The sequence below is a fragment of the Mauremys mutica genome, chromosome 8 (assembly GCF_020497125.1).
Source record: "Mauremys mutica isolate MM-2020 ecotype Southern chromosome 8, ASM2049712v1, whole genome shotgun sequence".
NCBI lineage: Eukaryota > Metazoa > Chordata > Testudines > Geoemydidae > Mauremys > Mauremys mutica.
This window is the reverse complement of record NC_059079.1, coordinates 43,491,500-43,514,323: the sequence shown is the minus strand read 5'-3', so window position 1 is coordinate 43,514,323 and position 22,824 is coordinate 43,491,500. Positions and strand designations below refer to the sequence as shown.

The 22,824-nt window shown below is 38.0% G+C and overlaps 1 protein-coding gene across 4 annotated transcripts in view; it reads left to right on the top strand.

Moving 5' to 3' along the window:
- Positions 1-22,557, top strand: part of NR5A2 (nuclear receptor subfamily 5 group A member 2) — a 122,097-nt gene extending 99,540 nt beyond the window's left edge. For all 4 annotated transcript variants that reach the window (XM_045027398.1, XM_045027400.1, XM_045027399.1 and 1 more), the window contains one exon: positions 19,345-22,557. In XM_045027398.1, the coding sequence (XP_044883333.1) occupies positions 19,345-19,592 (248 nt within the window). In that variant the 3' untranslated portion in view covers positions 19,593-22,557. The remainder of the gene's footprint in view (positions 1-19,344) is intronic.
- Positions 22,558-22,824: the final 267 nt, after the last annotated feature.

Sequence of the window (22,824 nt, the reverse complement as noted above, 5' to 3'; positions counted from 1 at the left end):
AGAGGGCGTTAAGTGGGGAGTTACTGTATAGGGAAAGAAATCAAGTGTCTTCCTTTTACTTCATCCATCATAACCAGCAACAAAAAGCCAAATAATGGGAAATGAATCCTGATTCCTGAAGTTGTTACAGATGCTAAATGATGATGTGTGGAGTGAGGATTTTGATAAACTGGGTTGCCCATGCGACTACTCTCTGCTTCTTGGACAACACTTATTCGGCAAGCTGACAATTTTTTAGTCCAATCTTCCATGCTGGTTTCCAAATACTGTACAATCAGCATAGAAGAAAAATAGACAGCTAACATTTGTTTTCTACTTACCTTTCTTCAAAGAGTTTCTAAATCTATATCTGTTTAGTGTCTATGAAAAAGGGAAATTATTTTAAAGGAGTAAAATGAACAGAGGTGGGGGGTTAATAAATTATGATGAGGAATTAAACCAGCCGTTTTGGTTTTTAATCCTTTATAATTCACCTCAGCTCTGGATGTTAGAGTCATGGTTAATAAACTTCTCAAAAGGAAGCAGAGTTCCCTTCTGTTTTATGGTTACATTGATTGTGTTTTAACAAGTTCACTACGCCAAAATTATGTAGAAATTAAATAAAAATAAATGCAAATGAATGATATTTGATAAAACATGATGAATGATGCAGATTCACCTCGGTGTAACTCCACTGAGTTCAATGGAGTTACACCAGGCATTAACTACTCCCGATATGATCACGATACCTTTGGGGAAGGGGGGATGTTAAAGACAAAAAAAGCCTGCAGTTTCTTTCACTGCTTTTTTCAAAATGCAATTTTTTTAAACAAAAGGATCAGATGCTGAAAAGAAAATTAGGTCACATATTTGTTAGATGCAGTTTTGTCAGTAATTAGAAACATGGGTATCCAAGTGATGTTTGTATTCTATACTGCCTTTATATGCATTCAGTGGGGATTTCAGAATAAGCCTACCAGTATCTTCTGCAATCACAACACCAAGGGACTTTATCTATCTAATGAATTTATAGAATGTCAGTCACTGTAGTATTAGATGTTTCCCCCATTGCTAACAGCTATACTGAAAACATCAACAGCACATATCCACATTTGGGTCTGATAGGTCACTTTGGAATTTGTGCCCCATATATGGCTTTAATGTAGATTACATATGTTCAATGTTTGCATGGTACTGAAGTGCATATTGGGGCGGGGGAAGGGAATGAGCATACATACACAATTTTCAAGTACTATAAGCAGAAGCAATAAACTCCTTAGACCACTTCCTCAGTTTTGGTGTCCAAGGCTCCCAATCCAGCAAAACGTATCCATTTGATTAATTTTGAATGTAATAGGCCCACCCCCACATTTTTAAAGGTAAGCATGATCTTAAGTGCTTTGCTGAATTGAGACATAAGGTAATATTCTGAAAGTATGGATAGCTTCTGAAAGTAATTGTGCCAGGCTGAGAATTAAATATTTTTATGTAGAAGTGGTCATTAGAACTGGTAATAATTCCCCCATCACCACCGCCCACAGAGTAAATTAAAAGGTTCTTGCAAATCCTTACTCCTGTAAGTAAGCATTATGTCTAGTTACATAAGTAAGGATTGGCAGGATCTGGCCATAATATCTAACTTGTAGGAGTTTGCAGTACTAAATATATGAAACCTTCTAAAATCCTAACAGTGATTTTTCCAGCCAATTTCTAACATCTCGAGAGTTTGTTTACAAACATGAATTTACGATGAGGTGTAGAAGGGAACAATGAAGTGCTGTAAACAACTATGAGCTAAGTCTGAAATATGGAACAATCTAGCCCAGGGGTCAGCAACCTTTCAGAAGTGCTGTGCCGAGTCTTCATTTATGCACTCTAATTTAAGGTTTTGCATGCCAGTAATACATTTTAATGTTTTTAGAAGGTATCTTTCTATAAGTCTATAATATATAACTAAACTATTGTTGTATGTAAAGTAAATAAGGTTTTAAAAATGTTTAAGAAGCTTAATTTAAAATTAAATTAAAATGCAGAGCCCCCCGGACCGGTGGCCAGGACCTGGGCAGTGTGAGTGCCACTGAAAATCCGCTCGTGTGCCGCCTTCGGCACACATGCCATAGGTTGCCTACCCCTGATCTAGCCCAACAAAGGCCCATTCCACACTGGGATCAGAGCTGTTAGCTACAAACGTGTTTAAATACAGTGTGAACGTAGATGATCACCTGAAAGCCAACATAAACTTGACAGTCAGCCTCTAAGGGGGGACACACTGCAGAGTGTGCCAAAAATCCCCATCATACTTCTCTCATCCCATTGATGCCTGACTATGGCTGTAGCAGCCCTGCCAGGCTGTGAGCAGAGCAGTGCCTTCTCCGGCCACAAATGGCAGCTTTTATTCCTGCCACCTGCTGGCCAACCAAATGTACACTGCCTGCCTCTTGGCTGTGCAGCAAGAGTGGACGTGACCTCTGCCTCCCACTGCTGAGAGGTCTGATGTGGAGAGCCATGCAAGAGCATAGCAGCAGTAGCTCCTGCTTCATCCTGGCTCTGCATCAAAAGACTCTTTGCAGCCAAGCTGAAGAGATTCTTGGGCCTATCTTACCTACAGCCAAGAACACGCAGCTGGAATTAGCCATGGTGGAGACAGGAATGCAGGCTGGAAAGCAGTTAAGAACTGAAGTAAAGAGCTACACAAAGGAATCCATTTGCAGTGCACAACAACTTTTATTGCTCCTAGAAAACCTGTGTACAGTGCTGCATATTCTTAAACACCACCTTCTAGCACATTATTTAACTAACTACATATATACAGACATCTCATTTAGAGAGCACTCTTGTAACAGTGGGGACTGAGGTAGTTAAAGGAGACATGTAATAGAGGACCTGGGAGAGAGCGAAGGGGGGACAACTTGGAAAGAGAGACAGAACGGGGAGAGACCTGAAAGGGGAGAAAAGAAAGAAATATGGACCGTGGGTGGAGTAGAAGGAATAACTGTGGCAGTTTGAGCAGCTTTCTAGCAAAGGAGAAAGAAAAAGTAATGGGTGGATCTGAGGGTGGGAAAGGAAAATGGAGGCAAGCGCAGACAAACAAGAGAGAAGGAAGTTCAGGGAGGAAAACAGATGGGAGGAAAAAGAGCATGTCAGGACAAAAGAGGAAATGGTGAAAGTGTAAAAGATGAAGGGTAAGAACAGTATGGAATGAGGGTCAGAGGGAAAGATGGCAAGAGAATGGAGGGTGGTCATGGGAAAGAAGTCTGAAAATATTAAAAGGCGGGGAGGAGAAAATTGGCAGAAAGGAAAGAGAAAAATGGAATAGAGCTAAGAGTAACAGTGAGAGATGGAGGGAGAATGAAATAAATAAATGAACAGGAAAGGAGCAATGGAAGAAAGCGCAGAAACAGACTTCAAGACTAGTAGTTAGATGCAATTTCTTTGGTGCAGGGACTGTCTTTTTGTACTGTGTTTACAGCACCTAGCCCCGTTGGTCCTGGCTCGTGACTGGGACTCATAGGCACTACAACAGTACAGATAGATAATTATGTATATGAGCTCTTCAGGGAAGAGGCCCTATGTCTGTATCTGTTTGTACAGTGCCTACCACAATGGTGGAACATGCAGCAGAGAGTGAGCAGAGTGAACTAGCTTTAGAAGCCCCAAAAATACTCAATGCAATTTCCAAAACCTCAGCCTACACAAGATTCACTCATTGTCCTTAATTACGGGGGATATTCTTAACTTGCTTTTAGAAATTAAACTCAAGAGTTTATGCAAGAAATATACTTTGAGCATCATCACCAGACAGTGACTTTCAGTGCCCTTTGGAAATGTGGGTCCCAGTGTACCCCTCCACTTGCTGATGTTGAGCTACAGAAGGGGGAAAATGCCAAAATGGGGAGTGGCACCTCAACGGCACCCTCTCCATTCTCCCAACTGCAGGGAACCCTTCATGGGGGTGGATTGCTTGGGGACAGGGAAGACAAGGACTCTAGGCCTCCTCCTCATAATTCCTCTCCAAAAAAAAAACAGAATAAATTACCGTAAACAGACTCTTCCTCAAAGGGCAACTGCTGTCCAAGTTCAGTAGGGAGGCAGGTGATTTTCTGAGGATGTCTGTTCCCTTTGTGGATACCCATTTTTTCTGGCAGATGTCCAGGCTCGCAGAGATGGAATCACCTGCTGCTTTTTGGAGGGCTGACAGGGCCAAAAATCACACCCTGAACTCTTTAAAAAAAAGAGCTAGAAGGGAATGCTACAAGTGCAGGAACATGGGTAAATGGCTACTGTGAGAGCCATAGAAGAGGTATAAATAATACATAAAGCTTCATCCAGCCAGCTATGTTATCTGGAGCTTTGCCCCCAGTAATATCCCATTTCTTTACCGTGGACCTTTACATTTTAAAAGTTTAGCAGTGCGATGAGACCATACAGTTAATAAAACCACAAGTAAAACTACCGTAGCTGGGACAGGGGTGAAAAGGGAATGGAGCAGCTGAGAGCATTCCTGGTAAAAACCTCACAAGGCATACTGTACAATTCAGACATATTTGTGCCCTGGAAACATTCTGCAGACACAGCAGTAGACACTTAAGAGCACCACCAATTATTCACATGACTTCTGGCACCCTTTCAGAACACTGTGGAACCGGAAGTGGTTGTGGTAAACGTATTTTCTGTGCAGTTGTCTTTTCTGACAAAACAGCTCAAATATTTTGACACCAGCAATAACCAATTCTTAGGCATTTCCTTTACTGAAAGCTGCAGACTTCTGCAAGTTGAGAATTAATGACAACTTACTTAAACCCTCTGTGCTCTTTTCTGGAAATAATCTCTTACAAAGTTCAAGTCCTACCCATATTCAAACCATATTCTCTCTGTCTCCCTTTGCAATAAGATGCAAAATGGACTCTGCCACAACAAATTAACTGAGCTTGTAGAAACTATTACTTTGAAGATGAAACATTGTGTTGTGTCCGTTAGCACTATTACAGGCAGGCAGTCTGTTAGAACATATTGGGCGATTATAGGGTAGTCTTTTCAGAGAAAGCCATGGGTTTCAAGTTAGCAGTAACCATCTATCAATTCCTGAGATTATGCCATGATTTACTATCACAGCATCATGTATTCTCTGATTTTCTGCCTCCTGTGAAACATTGTGCTTTCCTTTTCTATTGATGTATCAACTATAATAGTTACAAGCAGCTACAGAAAAATCAATAGTGAACTTTCATTACTGTGCACATAAAGTAAAGAGTACCACGCTGTGAGAGCACCTTGCTGTTAAATAGTCACCAGCTGCAAGGTACACAATAAATGTCTGTTTTTTCGGTCTAAATGAAGGATGTCTGAATTTGAATCATCAAATATCTGGGATTTTTGACTCAACTGGATCCTATGTCAAGTTACTTTAGCTGGTAATTCTTTTACAGGGTAGGTGCCAAGGCTGATTTGTCTTTTCTACACTGAGAACTGTTTGTTTGTTTACCCCAAAAGCTGAACTAGGAAAGTAATATCAAGATGAAATCTTTCACTGTTTTGTTTTACAATAATTTAATTAAATTCAGCTGGACAGATATAGTGACGGTTGCTTTAATGTTCACTAGTCCACATTCAGAAAACTTCCTCTGATTAAAGCGAACGGTACAATAACCTCTATGTTAAACACCCACTCACCACCACCTACTAAAAAAGTTTCACTATAATATTACCAAAGACATAGCAGATACAGAGATGGCATTTGGAATATTTAACATGTTCAGTGGCCTTCTGAAGCACACCTTGGAAGAAAGTAGTATGATTTTTAGATTAAATATGATTTACATGCCTCTGGGAGCACATTAACTTCCAATTAGTGAATGTAAATCAAGAATGCAGAGAAACAAAAGAAAATTTATGAGCTGATAGCCTGGAATATGATCAGGGCCCTTGGATTTCTCCAGCAGTTAAGTATCATTTTCTGCAACAAGGGTGGGAGAATGCTGCAGCAAATTTTAGCAGTTCCTCTGGCATTTCTAGGATATGATCATGTATAACCAGAGATTCCACTGTTTGCTGCTGAATACCTTTGAACTTGAAAGTCTGCATATTTATATAATATATAACACAAGGGTGCAGGTGTATACTTAAATTATATCCCACAAACATATATCCCCCTTGTTTCAGTACTGTGATTTAATGGGAAAGCAATATTTTGTGGTCATGACCTCACATTTAAAGTAAGAAACTCAAGCTTCTTTAAAGATTTCTGTGGCTCCAGCCAGTGTAAGTTTTACAGTTAATTTAGAAAGATTAATGAAAATCCGTAAAAAAAAAATGAAAATGAAAATATAAATCCCACTCTTTAAAATAAAATAGGAATGGGAAATGTAACCCTGTCCACAAGTAAACACTGCTGAAACTCACAGCTGGAAAAATTCACATGCTCTGAGGTGCATTGGGACACTTACTTTCAAGTAGGACCTAGTCCAACTACCAGTCAGTTCAGTAGGAATACTCCTATTGATTTCAGTGGGAGTTGGATTGGGCCCCTAAAGGGGAAGCAGTAGGTGACAGTTAGTAAGCGGTGCACTTGAGCTCAGCCAAGTGCCCACCAGCACCCTGTGGAAGAGGAAACAGCAGTGGGAGATGGACTAGGATTAGAAGTCTTTACAGAGATTTGATAGTGGAGGCAGAATTAAGGGCCTGGTCCTATGAGGTGTTGAGCACCCTGAACTCACATTGACTTACTTGAGGGCACTCAGCAACTCACAGGATCAAGCTGTTTATCCACAGCAATGGTTCACATTTGATTTGAGGTCGGGGATTTACTTAACCTGCTCACCCATCCCTAATTAGCCCTCATATTTACACCAGGGGAAACTTTTTAAATGAGCTCTGCTGCTCCACTGTAGAAGCTTATCTGAATAGATTTGTGACTAGGAAAATGAAGGAGGTGACTGAGAATTAAAGCTCACTTCATGAGAATGTCGTGTTCAAAATAGAATGGCAACTAAGTATAAAATAAAACAATATTTAGAAAGGAAGGATGGGATTTTGGTTAAGACACTGAACTGGGACTCAAAAGATGTGAGTTCAAGTCCTGGCTCTGCCACTGACTTCCTGTGTGACCTTAGACAGATCAATTTATCTCTCTGTGCCTCAGTTCCCCATCGGTAAAATAGGGAGAATAATACTTCCTTTTCCCCTCATCTCTGTCGGTCTTGTCTAAACTGTGAGTGCTCAGGGGCAGGGACTGCTTCTTGCTATTTATTTACGCAGCATGTAGAACAGTTGGGCTTGATCTCCACTGGGGCCACGGACACTACCGGAATACAAATAAATAATACAATTTACGGACATGAATCTACAGTTAAGTTGTGCTATGGAAAGCATCACACTGTGGGGTAAAATTTCAGTGGAGTCTTTACTCAGCCACTACATGTGTGTGCACAAAATTGTAAACTTCTGCATATGCAAGTTAGCAACTGATACAGAAGACCCAAATGGGGGAAATGATTAATACAGATTTTAACATTTGCATGTGTACAGGTGTTAGACTTTTTAAAGTACATATGCAAGCGTTTGTACCTGCAAAGTGCCTGTGCACATGTGGAAGCCACAGGATGAAATCTATCTCTGCAATTTAAGTATCCAAACCACTTCTATTTCCAAGCATAAACAAAAAGTCTTGGTAGAAAAATTATGTTACCACTTCTCAGACAAGTAACCATGCTATGTAAAAAGAAAGATGGTTTGAAATATTCTAGTAGTAAATCACAGTTTAACTGCATTTAATGGTAGTGAAAGGTCAAGGTTTCTGGAAGTGAAGCTTGCTTTTTATCTATGGAACAAGAAGCAGCAGTGTCCAGTTTTGACCCGGAGGGACCACTTTTATGGGGGGAAAAGTGGAAAATCTCATGCCCATTCATTCCTTGGCCTCTCTGCCAAGAATGCCAACAGCAGTACCTATTATCTGCACAAATACAGATTCTCACACTCAGTTCTGGTGGTGGATTTTGTGACATCCACATCTGCCAGTGAGGAATGGGACTTCCCACCCCTTCATTTTACATAGGCCACCAAGCTGGCATCAGATGACTTAACTTTGGATGGATTTGAACCAGTGGCCTAGATGGGAAGGCCCCATATTTCATTACCAATCTCGAGCCATCTTTATAGTTGTAAAGTCTACATTGTGAAAAACACAGGCGCTACCAATAAAGACTATCCCATATGTAATAATAGTAAAGCTCAAGTTTTTCATTGATAATATTATGTAAAAATAATCAAACTTTATTACCACTATTGTTGTTACACCATACTGCATAGCACATTACTGAACCATAACAATTATACAAATCTTTATTCTCATTATGGTAACTACTTGCCAGATATAGCAAAATAGATATTATGAACAACAAACCCCCCTACTGTTAGCACTGAATGCATGGAAAAGAGTGAGGCTGTCATTCCATTCTTAACACACCTCATTGTACTTATATAATATATATAAAGTAAGAGCTACAATGGCTAATGTACTTTGAGATTTTTTTTGGTCAGTATCCCTGCTGCTCCCTCTGCCTCATGCTTTGGAGTGCAGAAGACAAAAATCACACTATGGATTTACTGTCCATCATACACAAAATACATTTCCCCAGGCACTTGGATGAATTAATAATTTAAACAATGTCAAAAAATTATTGATAAGAACATGGTTTTAATAACCTTGTTAGGAAATCACTTTGACAATGGATATTTTCCCCCCCCAGAAATAAGATGCTGGTTGGTCCCTGAATTATTTTCCTTAATTTTGGCCCCTGGCTTTGTAATCTTGCCATGTAGAAATGTCAGGGCCTGATCCTCATCCCATTGAAACGAATGACAAAAGTTCCACTGATTTCCATGGTGTGGGATTGGGACCAGGAAAGTGAACGGTGAACATAGTGAGTGTGTCTGCACTGTTTTGTTGCTGCAGTGATGCTCCCAAACAAAGCTGCGGGTGGGCTCCATCCTGATGAGCACTCTGATCCAGATTCAGCAAAGCGCTTAGCACACACATTAAGTTAAGCACACACTTAACTGCTTTGCTGGGTTAGGACCAGAGTGCTCAGCCTCTTGCAGGACTGAGCCCTTTAAGGTAAGAGCTAAAATGTTCAGGTGAATACAAACAAAAGACTAAACAAGAAATGTCATTTGCTTAATGGAAAAAACATTTCCACTCACATTGTAGAATGTGCAAAACTTCAAAAAAGTACAAACGGTCTATGACTGTGTTCCATTAGGAGAGGGCTGTGTGTTACCATACCGTACAGAATATGTTGCTATGGTTAGCACTTAAAACTTATACAAACTTAAAGCTACCTATCAACCAGACTCCGCAGTATACCTAAATATTTATGTTCTTCATCTGTATTTTTTTTGTTGTTGTTTGGTTTTCTTTTAATTACTAAATTAGGTATCTATTATGTTGGCAGAAAAACATGGCACAATACAGGATCTCTGAGATTAGTAAAACATCTTTACTATAAGCTATATTTTCTCATTTTAAAGAAAAGACGTTACAATTCTTGTTCTTGTGGGGATTTGGTTACACTGAATGGCATTGTGTAGCCAAACAAGTTTCACAGAATAGTACAAAAGTAAAAGTAGTATGAAGCTCTACTCTTACCTATAGAGCATCATAATATAACTGGCTGGCCTAACATTTTAGCCAAGTTGATAAAAGTTTTAAATGTAATAATTAAATGTAAATACAGTCCTGATCCAAAAACCAGAAGAATGCCTTTAAGCTAATATTTATAACAAGAACTGTTTGACTGAGCTCTCTTGTAAATTTTATCATACCTGAGGCAGTTTTCCTCATTCGATTAGCTGAAAAACTGAATTTATCCCGAGGCAAACCAGACATCTAGTACAGGCTAAATTCAGCAACTGGAGCTTAAATTTGGCTTAATATATCCCCACTTGGATCTGCCTGTTTAATTCTCTTTCATATGATAACATGGCTTATTCGTAGTCTGGACTTGCCACCTGAACAAACTGAACCTCATATCTTATTCTAATAGAATAAGAAAACTTTGCAAAAACACAAAAGTTCTGGAATGAAAATCAAACGCAAACTTAGGTTATAAAAAAATGTTTTGTAAAGGTCTACAAGATTAGCACAGAGAGGTTTTTCCCTAAGGAACACTGCTTTTTATGATCATGCATTTTTCATAGAGACAGATGGGCTTTATAAAAGGATACAGCCTGCTACTCAAGAGGGTTTCAGTGACAGCTGCACTTCTGAGTTCTAACCACAGTAGAAATTTATATAGGCTATATTTTCACAAAATATTTGTACTTCTTCTTTGGTCATATTCATTCCTGGTGTAATTTCACTGACTAAAGTGGAACTACACCTGAAATTAATCTGCCCATTATTCCTCTAATAAACAGTGTTTAATTAGTAAAGGGGAAACATAATATTCCAACTTCCTCCCCTAAAATGCCTATCTAAAGAAAATGTGTTTCTTTATTCCAAACATTCAATACCTTCCCATCCAAGGAATGTATATTTCCTCATTCCTCTAGATTTTATTGTGGTTTGTCATTAACTAAATATAACACCTTATTTACCTTTGTGCTCAGCTTCAAGACTTTTGAAAGATTGCTCCAACCACCATTTGCAGGAATTTCATAAATAATTATACTTAATTTAAATATTCATAACCTATAAATTGTAAACATTATATCTTGACAAATCAGGTCCCTATGACTACCGTTAGTTCAGTCAACAGCTCTTGAAACAAAGAGGCCCTGAGAAGAACGTTTTACAAACTATTCTTCAAGAATGAGTTGCACACACAATTTGGTCTCACCTATTCTTATTTTTTTAGCTCTTTCATTCAAAATCTGATCCTATTTCCTACTTTTATCAAAATGTGGTACTTTACTCCTAATTTACTTAAAGGAAGTTATACACTGAATAGATTAGGACACATTTGGTTACAGAAATGTTTGGAAGCTTGCTGCTAAGGTGAATTATTGGGCGAATGAAATCATTAGCTTGCTTAGAAGTACAAATATTTGCCATATTTGGTGAGCTGAATATTTCTAGCCAATAATCATACTGTGAACAGGGGACTTTTCTAGGAGTCAAGTAATATGGGTTCTAATCTATGTTTATGTCTACACTTATGGCAACATGTAGAGTACAGACACTGCACACCCAGCTAGCACTATAAATATCAGTGGAGACAGTGAGACACAACTTACGTGAGTAGTGTGCCCCACATGCCTGAACCCCCAGTGTACATACCCGACACTGTCCACACAGCTCTCTGCATGCCCAAGTAGAGCCTCCCATGTCTATTTTTAGCAGTGTAGTGTCTTGCTGCCAGACCCTTTCCACACCACAATAAATGGCTCTGGCAGCAGTTCACTCAGTTTCCCCACCACCTCCCTGCTGCCAGATACTTCCCCCGCTGCCAGAGCCTTTCACTGTAGCACATAGCTACACACCGCAATAACAAGTATGGACCCCACCTGCCTTCTTTCCCTGTGGCAGGTAGTGACACGTTTAATGCCTGTAGTGTATACACCACCATAAGTGTAGATAAAGTCTATTCTCTGCCATAGATTCCCTCTATGACCTTCAGCAAGTCACTTCTGCCCAAATTTTCCAAAATATCTATAATTTTGCATGTTCAACTTTAGAAACCTATGGGGAGTCTTATTTTTGATAGACCCTAAAATAATATAGTTGCTATTCAACCTTGCATATGGAAAGACACAGTCCCTGTCTTCAAGGGTATATAGTTTAAAGAGATAAAAATAAATAATGTAGGGAAAGGATGCACGTTAAAGCATGTGGTCACCAGAATGTATGACACATGGTTTATTAGTTCCAGGTTTGCTTGTTTCATTCTTTGGATGGGCAGGTAGGAGAATAATGAAGAAATAAATTGGACAGAAGGAAGGGAGGAAAGAGGTGAAGGCATGAGGAGAAAAAAGAAGAGGAAAGAAAGAGGAGCGAGTGGGAGGTTCAGGCATCTGACTGCTGATAGGCCAAAAAAAGTCCAAGTGTAAATGTCAGTTGTGACCTCAGGAGGCTGAGGCTGAAGGGTGCTTCAGCTGCTGCGTATGTGGTAAGGAGGCAGAAGGAGAATGAAAGTCTTTAATAGAGCACCCAAGCAATTTGTGTACATCAACTATACTACTGTATTTGTCCATACGTTTTCCCTACAGCTGAGTCCTTTGAGAAACAGGGTTTAATACATTTAAGAATTTTATCTATGGCCCACTGAAGTCAATAGGGATTGGAGGAGGACTTAAATTAATTTCTACTTTGAAAAATTCTCCTCTCATATCTTAAAATGTTGAGAATATCAGCATTCTCATTTGTGGAACTAGAGTAGGAGCCGAGAACTCCAAAGTCCAGAGAGGCAGGAGTGGAATTATGGGTTCTGTGCATGTGCATGGCCAGTTGGTTCATGTGATGCAGACAGGAGTGGCTGGTGAAATGAAGTAATAAAAATTAATTAACATTCTTTGAAAAGTACTTACACAGCTCCTGCACAGTAACCATTTTTCAAAGTTAAATCTCTCATTCCCTTTCATTTTTCTTTTCAAAATTCCCAAACCAGTGAGAGCTCTCTATAGATTAATAGCACACCAAATTTCAGTGTTTCAAGTTTGGAACATGGGGGCAGGGGGGGCGGAAATCTCTCTGAAACCTAAATATTTCCCCCCCTCTAAAGGCCAGACCCATTTTTTGGAAAACATGCAAAAGTGTTTTCTTCAGAACCCAAGTGTGCTTATCTTGTATGCAAAGTTTCAGCTTAGAGAATAATTTGATGACAGAGGTATGAACCCCTGAAAATTGAAGATTTAGTGGGAATAGTGACAGACTTTTACTGTGACTATAGGGCTGCTACTGGCACCACTATAATATTTTTTTTGTCTTCATCTTCAGAAGTAAACTATAGAGAACACAAATTCTATGTTTGACAGAATAGCTATTGCTAGTTCTTGTAAAATATGTAATATATTCCAGAAGACCTAAGGGTGTACTCTCCAATAAGGATGGGAAAAGATGTGTGCCCCACTGTGAGCTCACAGTAAGGCTGTTTCATGTAAAAAGTTGGTAATTAGTCCCTGAGTGAATAAAGTAGATGAGATAAGAGATTAGACTTACTGTAGCAACACAACATGCATTTTCTAGTTGCTAGAATGTAAAGGGTGTATGAGTGGGCGAGGGGTCTATTTCTGCTTATTTTATTTTACAAGTTTTTAAATCTTGGAAACTAATTTATTACATTAAGCTTAAACATGTGTACTTTAAAATCTAACTAAGAGATACAAAGATAGATAGGAGACATATAGACTGCAAAAAAACCTGAATTGGTTGAATAATTTTATAAAAAGTACTACAGATTTTCTTACTATACATGTCAGATGAATTTCATCCCAACTGATTTCAATGTGATGACTGATGATTTATCCACATAAAACATTAGTGGTCATAGAATCTTTAGTCAGAAGATAAATATTTTTTATAATGAAATCAAATCTCTTTATCCAGAGGTACGACCACAAACGTTAAAAAAAAATCCTACCATAATAGCTAGAATAAAAGAAAATCAAAATTATAGTTAAGTACCACATTATGAATAATCAGCTAAATACACAAGCATCAGGAAGCAGCAATGGGCCCAATAGTATAATAATCTTCTTTGCTTTTGCCCAGGGGTAGGCAACCTATGGCACGGATGCCGAAGGCGGCATGCGAGCTGATTTTCAGTGGCACTCACACTACCTGGGTCCTGGCCACTTGTCCAGGAGATCTGCATTTTATTTAATTTTAAATGAAGATTCTTAAACATTTTTAAAACCTTATTTACTTTACATACAACAATAGTTTAGTTATATATTATAGACTTATAGAAAGAGACCTTCTAAGAACGTTAAAATGTATTACTGGCACGCGAAACCTTAAATTAGGGTGAATAAATGAAGACTTGGCACACCACTTCTGAAAGGTTGCCGACCCCTGCTCTAGCCTGCAAAGCTGAAGAAGACAACAGAAATACCTTACATTTTTTATTTCCCCTTCATTGTTACTCATCCTCGTCAGAGGTGGACCTCTCCCTACCTTGTCTATCTCTTTAAAAAGTATTTACATTATTTATTACTGTAAAGGGTTCCATGAAAAAAATTATGAAGTAAATGCTATATTATATAGGGGTACTGGGCATCACAATGAAGCCTATATCATGTGTTCCCATGATATCAGTGCCTCATAATTATCTCCTGTGTTTTTCTACATTTGTTTTGCGCATAATTTTTGAGACCAAGGGGGTTTTCCAAGACCACAGACAACGGTAATACTTTATTAAGAATACCTCTCTAGAGCGAATTCATTAAGAAGTGTATTTTCAACTTGAATATGTGGCATTTTAGCCACAATACTATCACTCATGTTTAATGTCATTGTTAATTGAAGTTATTTATATGGCATTCCTAGAATGGTTATCACTGTTCTATAGGAATGCTTAAAGCCCTGTGCACTGAGGTGAGAAAATATCACAGAGACAAATTCCATGCATCCTCCATTAAATCAAATTGAGCCACTGAACTCACAAAGGGTTGCATAGGCGTAACTAATGTCATAGGTCACAGGTAGCACAAGTGTAACTGAGGGCAGGATGTAGCCCCACTGACTCCAAAATGATATTGGCACATCTGGCAGCAGAATATGTCTCTCAACAGCACACACTATGCCTCCATATCTTAAACAAAAAACAAGAAGAAAAAAACACCAACATATGAGTCAACAGTGTGATGCTGTTGCAAAAAAAGCAAACATGATTCTGGGATGCATTAACAGGTGTGTTGTGAGCAAGACACGAGAAGTCATTCTTCCGCTCTACTCTGCACTGGTTAGGCCTCAACTGGAATATTGTGTCCAGTTCTTGGCACCGCATTTCAAGAAAGATGTGGAGAAATTGGAGAGGGTACAGAGAAGAGCAACTAGAATGATTAAAGGTGTAGAGAACATGACCTGTGAAGGAAGGCTGAAAGAATTGGGTTTGTTTAGTTTGGAAAAGAGAAGACTGAGAGGGGACATGATAGCAGTTTTCAGGTATCTAAAAGGGTGTCATAAGGAGGGGAGAGAAAACTTGTTCATCTTAGCCTCTAAGGATAGAGCAAGAAACAATGGGCTTAAACTGCAGCAAGGAAAGTTTAGGTTGGACATTACAAAAAAGTTTCTAACTGTCAGGGTGGTTAAACACTGGAATAAACTGCCTAGGGAGGTGGTGGAATCTCCATCTCTGGAGATAATCAAGAGTAGGTTAGATAAATGTCTATCAGGGATGGTCTAGACAGTATTTGGTCCTGGCATGAGGGCAGGGGACTGGATTCGATGACCTCTCGAGGTCCCTTCCAGCCCTACAATCTATGAATCTATAAGGAGTATGTGTATTTTTAGACTTTGGTGGTTCTTCATCTCTGCTAAGAACTGAGTGGTTTTGTGAAGTTACAATTGAAAACACAAGTAATATTTAAGAACATAGAGCAGAAGTCAGGATTAAACTTGTGTTCTTTAAAAATATTATAATAATTTAACCTAAAATAGGACCTAATCCAAAATCTATTGAAGGCGAAAGATGCCCATCAATTTTAATAGGCTTTGGATCAGGCTCACAGTATCTGAAAGCAGCCATAGCTCAAAAGTTACATTTATAAGATGATGTTTGACATACTGATTCTGTAACATCATTGTTCATTTAATATAGTCTAAACTGCAAACTCCCTATTTATCTTTGTCTTTTACTTCACCTGCAGTGTCTGTGGGAATTTCTTACATGGTAGCAGCAAACTAGTGATTGTATTTCACTTCTGAAAGTAAACCATTTTAAATAATTGTGATAGTTGGTAATGTTAGTATTCTTAACAACCTCCCAGAAACATATTTAAGACAGATTTTTAAACCATTGCAGAATTGCAAAATACCTTGAGCATGTCGTTACTTTTCTAAAAAGCAAATAGCAGTGGTAATTTATGTAGAGCAGTACAACTTTTCACATTTAATTCTGTGCACTTTGTTTTCTGTAGACTAGAGAAAATGAAATTATGTCATTTCCCACACAAGATGTTGCAAAGAGCAAAAGTGATTAATTACAGCCACCTGGAGGACATCTAGTTTGCAATTATGAGCATTGAAACAATGTCTTTAAAAACAATGCATGGTATATTTTTATAATATAATGCAAACCTGATTATCCAAAGATCTCTGGGGACACCAGAAAACTTTGGGTAACTGAGGGTTTGGATAACTAGGGGAGGTGGCTGATCAGGCTTTGAAGTCTGGTTTCTAGAACCCCCAGCCATGGACAGAACCTACTCCAATTTTAGGGATTTCCCACTGGCTTCCTTAAGGCCAGCCAGCAATTCAGGAGGAGGTTCTGCTCCCAGTTGCTCAGGCCTGCAGCACAATAAAGAGAAAGGAGGCAAGTCACGCCATTGGGTTGATTAGTGAACTCAGTTCAATGTAGAGGCATAGGCTGTTCCTCTCTTCAGACAGAGAGTGTAAGGGCCAAATACACCTTGGTCACAGGAGGCCTCATACACACAGTCAAACTAGCACTTTGAAGGAGCAAGATGCAGAGTAACCACAGAGGGAAACTTGATATTTTCAGCATGCTGAAGAGTGCAGCTGCTGCATGTCAGTCTCTGCAGCAGGTAGGGTGACCAGATGTCCTGATTTTATAGGGACAGTCCCGATTTTTGGGTCTTTTTCTTATATAGGCTCCTATTACCCCTCACCCCCATCCCAATTTTTCACATTTGCTGTCTGGTCACCCTAGCATCAGGCATACATAGTAGGGATTTGGGGCTATGGGACAAACCACCTAGAGAGCTGTGTATGCTACTGTAGCACCAAGTCTGCTGTAATGGCCATGCAGAAACTTCAGGGTGGTTCAGACCTTGTTGCCTGGTTGGAATGGGAAAATTCTGTCCTTCAATCACCTCCAAAGTCTTCCTGCACCGAGCAGAATTTATTTGGGTTCTGCCCAGGAACCAGGTTTTGCTCCATCAGATGCACTTTCAGGAATAGGGCCGATGGACCCAATCTCTGGCATGTAGCCTGAAAAATTGATTTGGGCTGCAAAGCGTAGCAGTCACAGGTAGCAGGTTCTTTCTCTAGTAGCTACATAAATTATTTAATAAATGAAATTGGTGAATCACATGAATAGAGTTTTTATTTAATAACCAAAGTACCCAAATCATTCATGCAACCGAACAAAAAATCAGATGCCTAGAAACAGCCAGTCCCTAGTGTTGTCATACTCAAACTTCTGAAGACATAGGAAACAGATAAAAATAGACATAGTCAGTGGAGTACACCATAATCTGGAAGTGATGGTCCAGTTTACATCAGTTTCTCAGGTGCCCATCAAAGATCAGATACACCCCTTCTTTATACCCCTTTCTTTCCTTGCATCTAAACATGACTGGGACCATATTCGACAATGGTTCAGCCCCTACCCCTTTGTTATGTTCTTGAAAACATATGTTGTTTGGAATGCTGGCTACCCATAATTAACGTTCTGTGGTTGGCCTCACTGTTAGGTCAACTCCTTGCCCACTACTTTTGATACATCAGTGCAGTCAGCTCCATGGATACATGTACCCCAAAATCCTGCAAAAAAAAGCTACTCTATAACTTGTTTTTCACTTCTGTGTGGCTAACTTGCTTGTCACTAGATACAAATCACAAAAAGTCCCCAAAACTGGTGACCCTAGGTGACTTCTTAATGCCAACTCTCTTATAGGCCTTGCTATGTCTCACCTTTTTACCAAGCCTGTAATTTATACTGTGTGTTCATCTACTTGCATTTCAAGCACTCTTATCCTTACTCTTACCTATTAAAAGCATTAAAACACACTCTAGCATTAAAATAAATTGGGTCAAAGCTTGGGCTTGAGTGCCACATGTATCCCAGGCCATTGGTGGGTTTGGGGGGCCAAAACCCATTCTTGCTCTGCATAATGAAAAACTCCATTCATCTCCCTTCAGCAATAAGATTTGAAGGAGACTCCACAGGTGGGAATTCAGCAAGTTCCCGGCCTACTATCCTGGAAAAACCTGCATAGGAGAAAATTTGGCCTCTATGTTCATGTTAATTACATTGTTGTTGTGTTTCTTGTTAACATTCATTTATGTCATAATGTTATGCTGACAACCAAGACATGTTCTCACAGCAACTGCACCTTGACCACTGCATATGTATATATAAAGCTGTTAATTTAACAGCATCTGGTACATACATGTAAGCAGGATGATTTTAGTTATCCTGAAATTTTTAATTTCTAGATCTTTTTGTTTTAGTTTCTAACTATGCTTTCCATTAGTGTTGTCTTTTGCATTGAACAGAACTTTATTTACACTTTTTTGAATACAAAAAAAGATCAGCATCTCAAGGACTATAATACTGCAATATAGACACATCAAAATAAGTATGCCACCAAACTACCTTTTATGGAAATAAAACAGATATGAAAAGTTCAGTACACCATCAACTTCAACATTCCTAGAGAGCTCAGAGGTGCTGTATAGTAACTGTAGATAATATGTCGTTAGAATGAACAATTTGCCAGTGCCCACCTCACCAGTGTGAATGGCAGTTGTCCAATAGCAAAGGAGATCGATGTATCAGAATTTATAAACCATATTCAGGTTAAAGGGCACTTATCTTTTATTCTGTCCAAAGGACATGAGTTTTATTTTATAAAGATCATTAGTCATTGAAATATATATTTTAGAGAGTTTCTAGTAGGTAAGATTATTTTGGCAGTCACTGGAGTGTACCAGATGGTTCATTAGCATAGGCAAGACAAGTCAAAGGCTTTCAGAATCATTTAGAAAATGTCAAACAGAAACAAGAACCTTGTCACTTTTTATTAGAATTAACTACATCATACCCTGGACACAGATTTCACCTTGGGTCAGAAAAATTAATACAGAATTATATGAATTGTTTAATATAGTGGGTTAAAGATAGGTCTTCCTCTGGGGACTCATTTGCTGGCAATATATTATGGTCATCTACTTCAGAAATCTTCAGCCTTCCCTTTTGTAAGCTATGAAAAGAGTTGACCTTGCTCAAAATCCATTGGTGTCTAATTGATTTGAGGTATATGCAAAATTTCAACAAGACAGTCTGCTGGAGTTCTTTTGTGATCATTTTCCCAGGAAAATTGGGGAATGGATTTAATGAATATTGAGCAGCATGTAAAATATGCTTTTGTCAAGAGAAAAAAAAACACTCTAAGTAAAACACTGCTTTAGTAAACAGGAATTCAAATGCAATTGAAATGTTACTTTCTTTTTCCCCCCATCAGATGTCAAAAACCTTGAGAACTTCCAGCTTGTGGAAGGTGTTCAGGAACAAATTAATGCTGCTCTGCTGGACTATACAATGTGCAACTATCCACAACAGACAGACAAATTTGGGCAACTTCTCCTGCGACTACCAGAAATCCGGGCCATCAGTATGCAGGCCGAAGAATACCTCTACTACAAACACCTGAATGGGGATGTGCCATGTAATAACCTTCTCATTGAAATGCTGCATGCAAAGAGAGCATAAATTATGCCCATTAGAGCTTCTGCTTTCAAGAAAAAAAAATTCTGAACTGCTCCAAGCAACGCTAATTAAAAACTTGGTTTTAAGACTGCAAAATGGTATAATAATCAAATACTTAATAGTAAATAAGTGATGTATCAGGGTATTTGTATTGCAAACTGTGAATCAAATGCTACACATCCCCAAAGGAATCTGTATAGGACTCTGTACTGGAATGAAACAAGCTTATAAGTGGATCTATCACCAATGTCAACATGAAAAAAAACGGAACAGTTCTTGTATACTTAACTTTTCTGATCGCCACTATGAAGAAATTTAGGAACAAACTGATCTGTGTTATTAAGCTAATATAGTGGAGAAATTGAGTGCACTAAAATCCTTCATTGTACAGCAGGACTTCTAAAACAACTCTAAAGGATGCAAAACTGCACCAACAACAACTTCTATCATCCTTCCAAGGACCGAACACTTACTTTGCCTGTGATAAATGTTGTGGCACCTATTCAATCTGTAATAAAGGTCTGGAGTAGCCACGTACTATATAGTAGCTCCACCAAATCATAAAAGCCTGGCTTTGAATGTCTGTGTCTCAGGCCTGCAAATAGATAACATGAAGAGTCTGTTAATAAGTTAGCTTGACATTCTTAATATGTTCTGAAGTTTGTTTTTTGTGTGTTCATGTAATTAAATCAGGCAGTATCCCTCTTCTACTAATATTCCATGGGATGGCTATAAAACATCACAAATCATTTCTCCAAGGCAAGTTTGCTAATTCAACCATGTTTCAATTACAGTATAAAAAATGTGGCTCTGGCATTGTCTAAGATTTTCATGCCAAATAAGCTTGCTGAAGTTTTTCAGTCTGTTAGCCTTCTGTTTAAAGTTAGTTTCTTTTAAAAATAAATAAAATCTTCTCAGATTTCAAATGGTAACATTGCTAAATAATGCAAGTCAACATCTAAAGTGCATTTAGCTATGCAAAAAAAACCACAACAATCAAAATGTATGAGCTGATCAAGTCAAACTGCTTGCTAAGAAGTGATCTTTAAAATTATCAAGAAAAGACAAAAGTAAGTTTTAAACACACAATTTAAATTTAAAAAAAAGTTAGGTAATTAAAATATTCTACATGGGTAAAGAAGAGTGATACTGCCATGTCTATGTAGACCAAAGTCTGCTGCAGAACAAATATTGGAGAAGGACAAATAATTACATCTCTATCCAAATGAAGATATCAGTATTATAACATGTAGTGCCACAGTTATGAAAATCTTGCCTTATTTCATTATCCTAAAAGGTAACTGGGCAAATGTGGATCAACATATGTTTAAAATAGAGTATTAATACTTTACATTAAAAAGAACCCTAGTGTTTACATTCTTTAGGTCCTGTGGGAAAATCTGTGATAAGATTGCAAAGAAGTGATTCCCTTAGTGTTGCTTTCTGATTGGTAATTATTTTACCAGTACTGAATTACTGTATGTCGTGAGACACTAAAATCAAAAAGGGAATCTCATTTAAACTTTAATTTTTTGAGATTATCGGCTGCACAATCACTTGTAGAAACTGTATAAACTCCTAATCCCTTAATTTTGTTTCCATGAAGATTGCTGGCTTTTGAATAGTTTATTTATATTGTATATCATAGTTTCCACTGTAGACAATTATGATGCTAATTTATTGGTCCTTGGTTTCATCTTTATATAAGATATAGCCAGAATGAAGAAGCCAAATATATGTGTTTACTGTAGCATGTCTTCAAGTTAGTGGAACATAGTTCAGGGACATACAAGGGTCTTTACAAATTAAAATCATTCACTTGATTAAATGTCTGTAAATCTTCATAATCCTAAATGTAGTTTATTTAAATCTATTGTAAATTATGTGACTTGTAGTTTCTTCTGGTTTATGTGAATTTAACAAGGTGCATTCTTATCTTAAATTCTTTTCCAAACATTGTACATTGTATACCAAAGACATCAGTTATTTCTGCATTAGTATAAAACAGATTATTTTAATCATCTGTATTAGTCATCTCTAATACTCTGTCCATGTGTAGGGTACAAACCTAGCTAAACCTAGCGTCAGCAGCACCTAGATGTCGGTCTCACATCATAGAATACCACTCATGCTTTTTTACAGATCAAATGTAATATGAAAACATTTCGCCTGATTATCATGTATAATCAATAGGGATGGAAGCGTCACTTGAAAAAAAAAGGACTAAATTTATAGAAAGTAAGATGTGAATGGCATTTGGGGGTGGTAGTGAAGTTGCTGTGGTCACATGTACAACATGGGTATAATATTTCTTTTTTCTTTTTCAAGTGTTCATATTCTGTAAATTCTTGATTTGTTTTTATGGAAACACTACAGTGAACCTCACTGAATATTAAAGCTTAAAAAATTAACAAAAATGTGTTGTTAACTGTATACACAGCACCATTATCTATATACAGGACAAGAGTACTAATATAAGGATGTAAAAGACAAGCAACAACTTGCATACAATTTAATAGAAACAGTTTCAGATAAACTATAGCATATATTAGCAGTACCTGTAGTTCCAAAAATCCCTCCAGATTGCCCAAAGTTTTCAAACAAAAATCTCCCTAAGTTAATTGTTAACCACTTTGTAACCAGACATTTACTTATGACTGCCTTATTGATTGCAGGACATATTAGTAAAAGCAGACTGAAATACAAAGGTTTTGGCTTTTCCTGGTTTATTATAGTTCTGTATTTGTAAGTGGACAATCTGTAATGTCTGAATATTTGTATTACAGATGTTCTGCAGCTGCCTTGGATTTGAATCCATGCAACTTTTAGAATGTGCAATTAGTTACTTGTTGAAGTTGAAGTTCTCTTACTGTATCAGTGAAATACCTATTGTCATGTCAGTTCTTGCCAGGAGTTATGCATCACTAATGGATTTTTTTCAGTATTTCAATAAATATTGATATGCCCATCCTGATTACTTTAAAATTGTTTTACAATAATCCCATTGCATTGGAAACTAATTCCTAGTCAAATAAAAGTCAGTTACTCAAGCAGGAGTTAAAAAATACTGAAGATGAGGCCAAAAAAAATGTGATGCAGAAAGGAATAGAAATTTGCATGTATGCAACATTACATTCAGAACCTCAGATATCATGATGAACATGGTGTAGATGCATATGCTGAATGCAATACACACGACTTGAAAGAGTGGATATGATAAATCTCCTTTCAAACT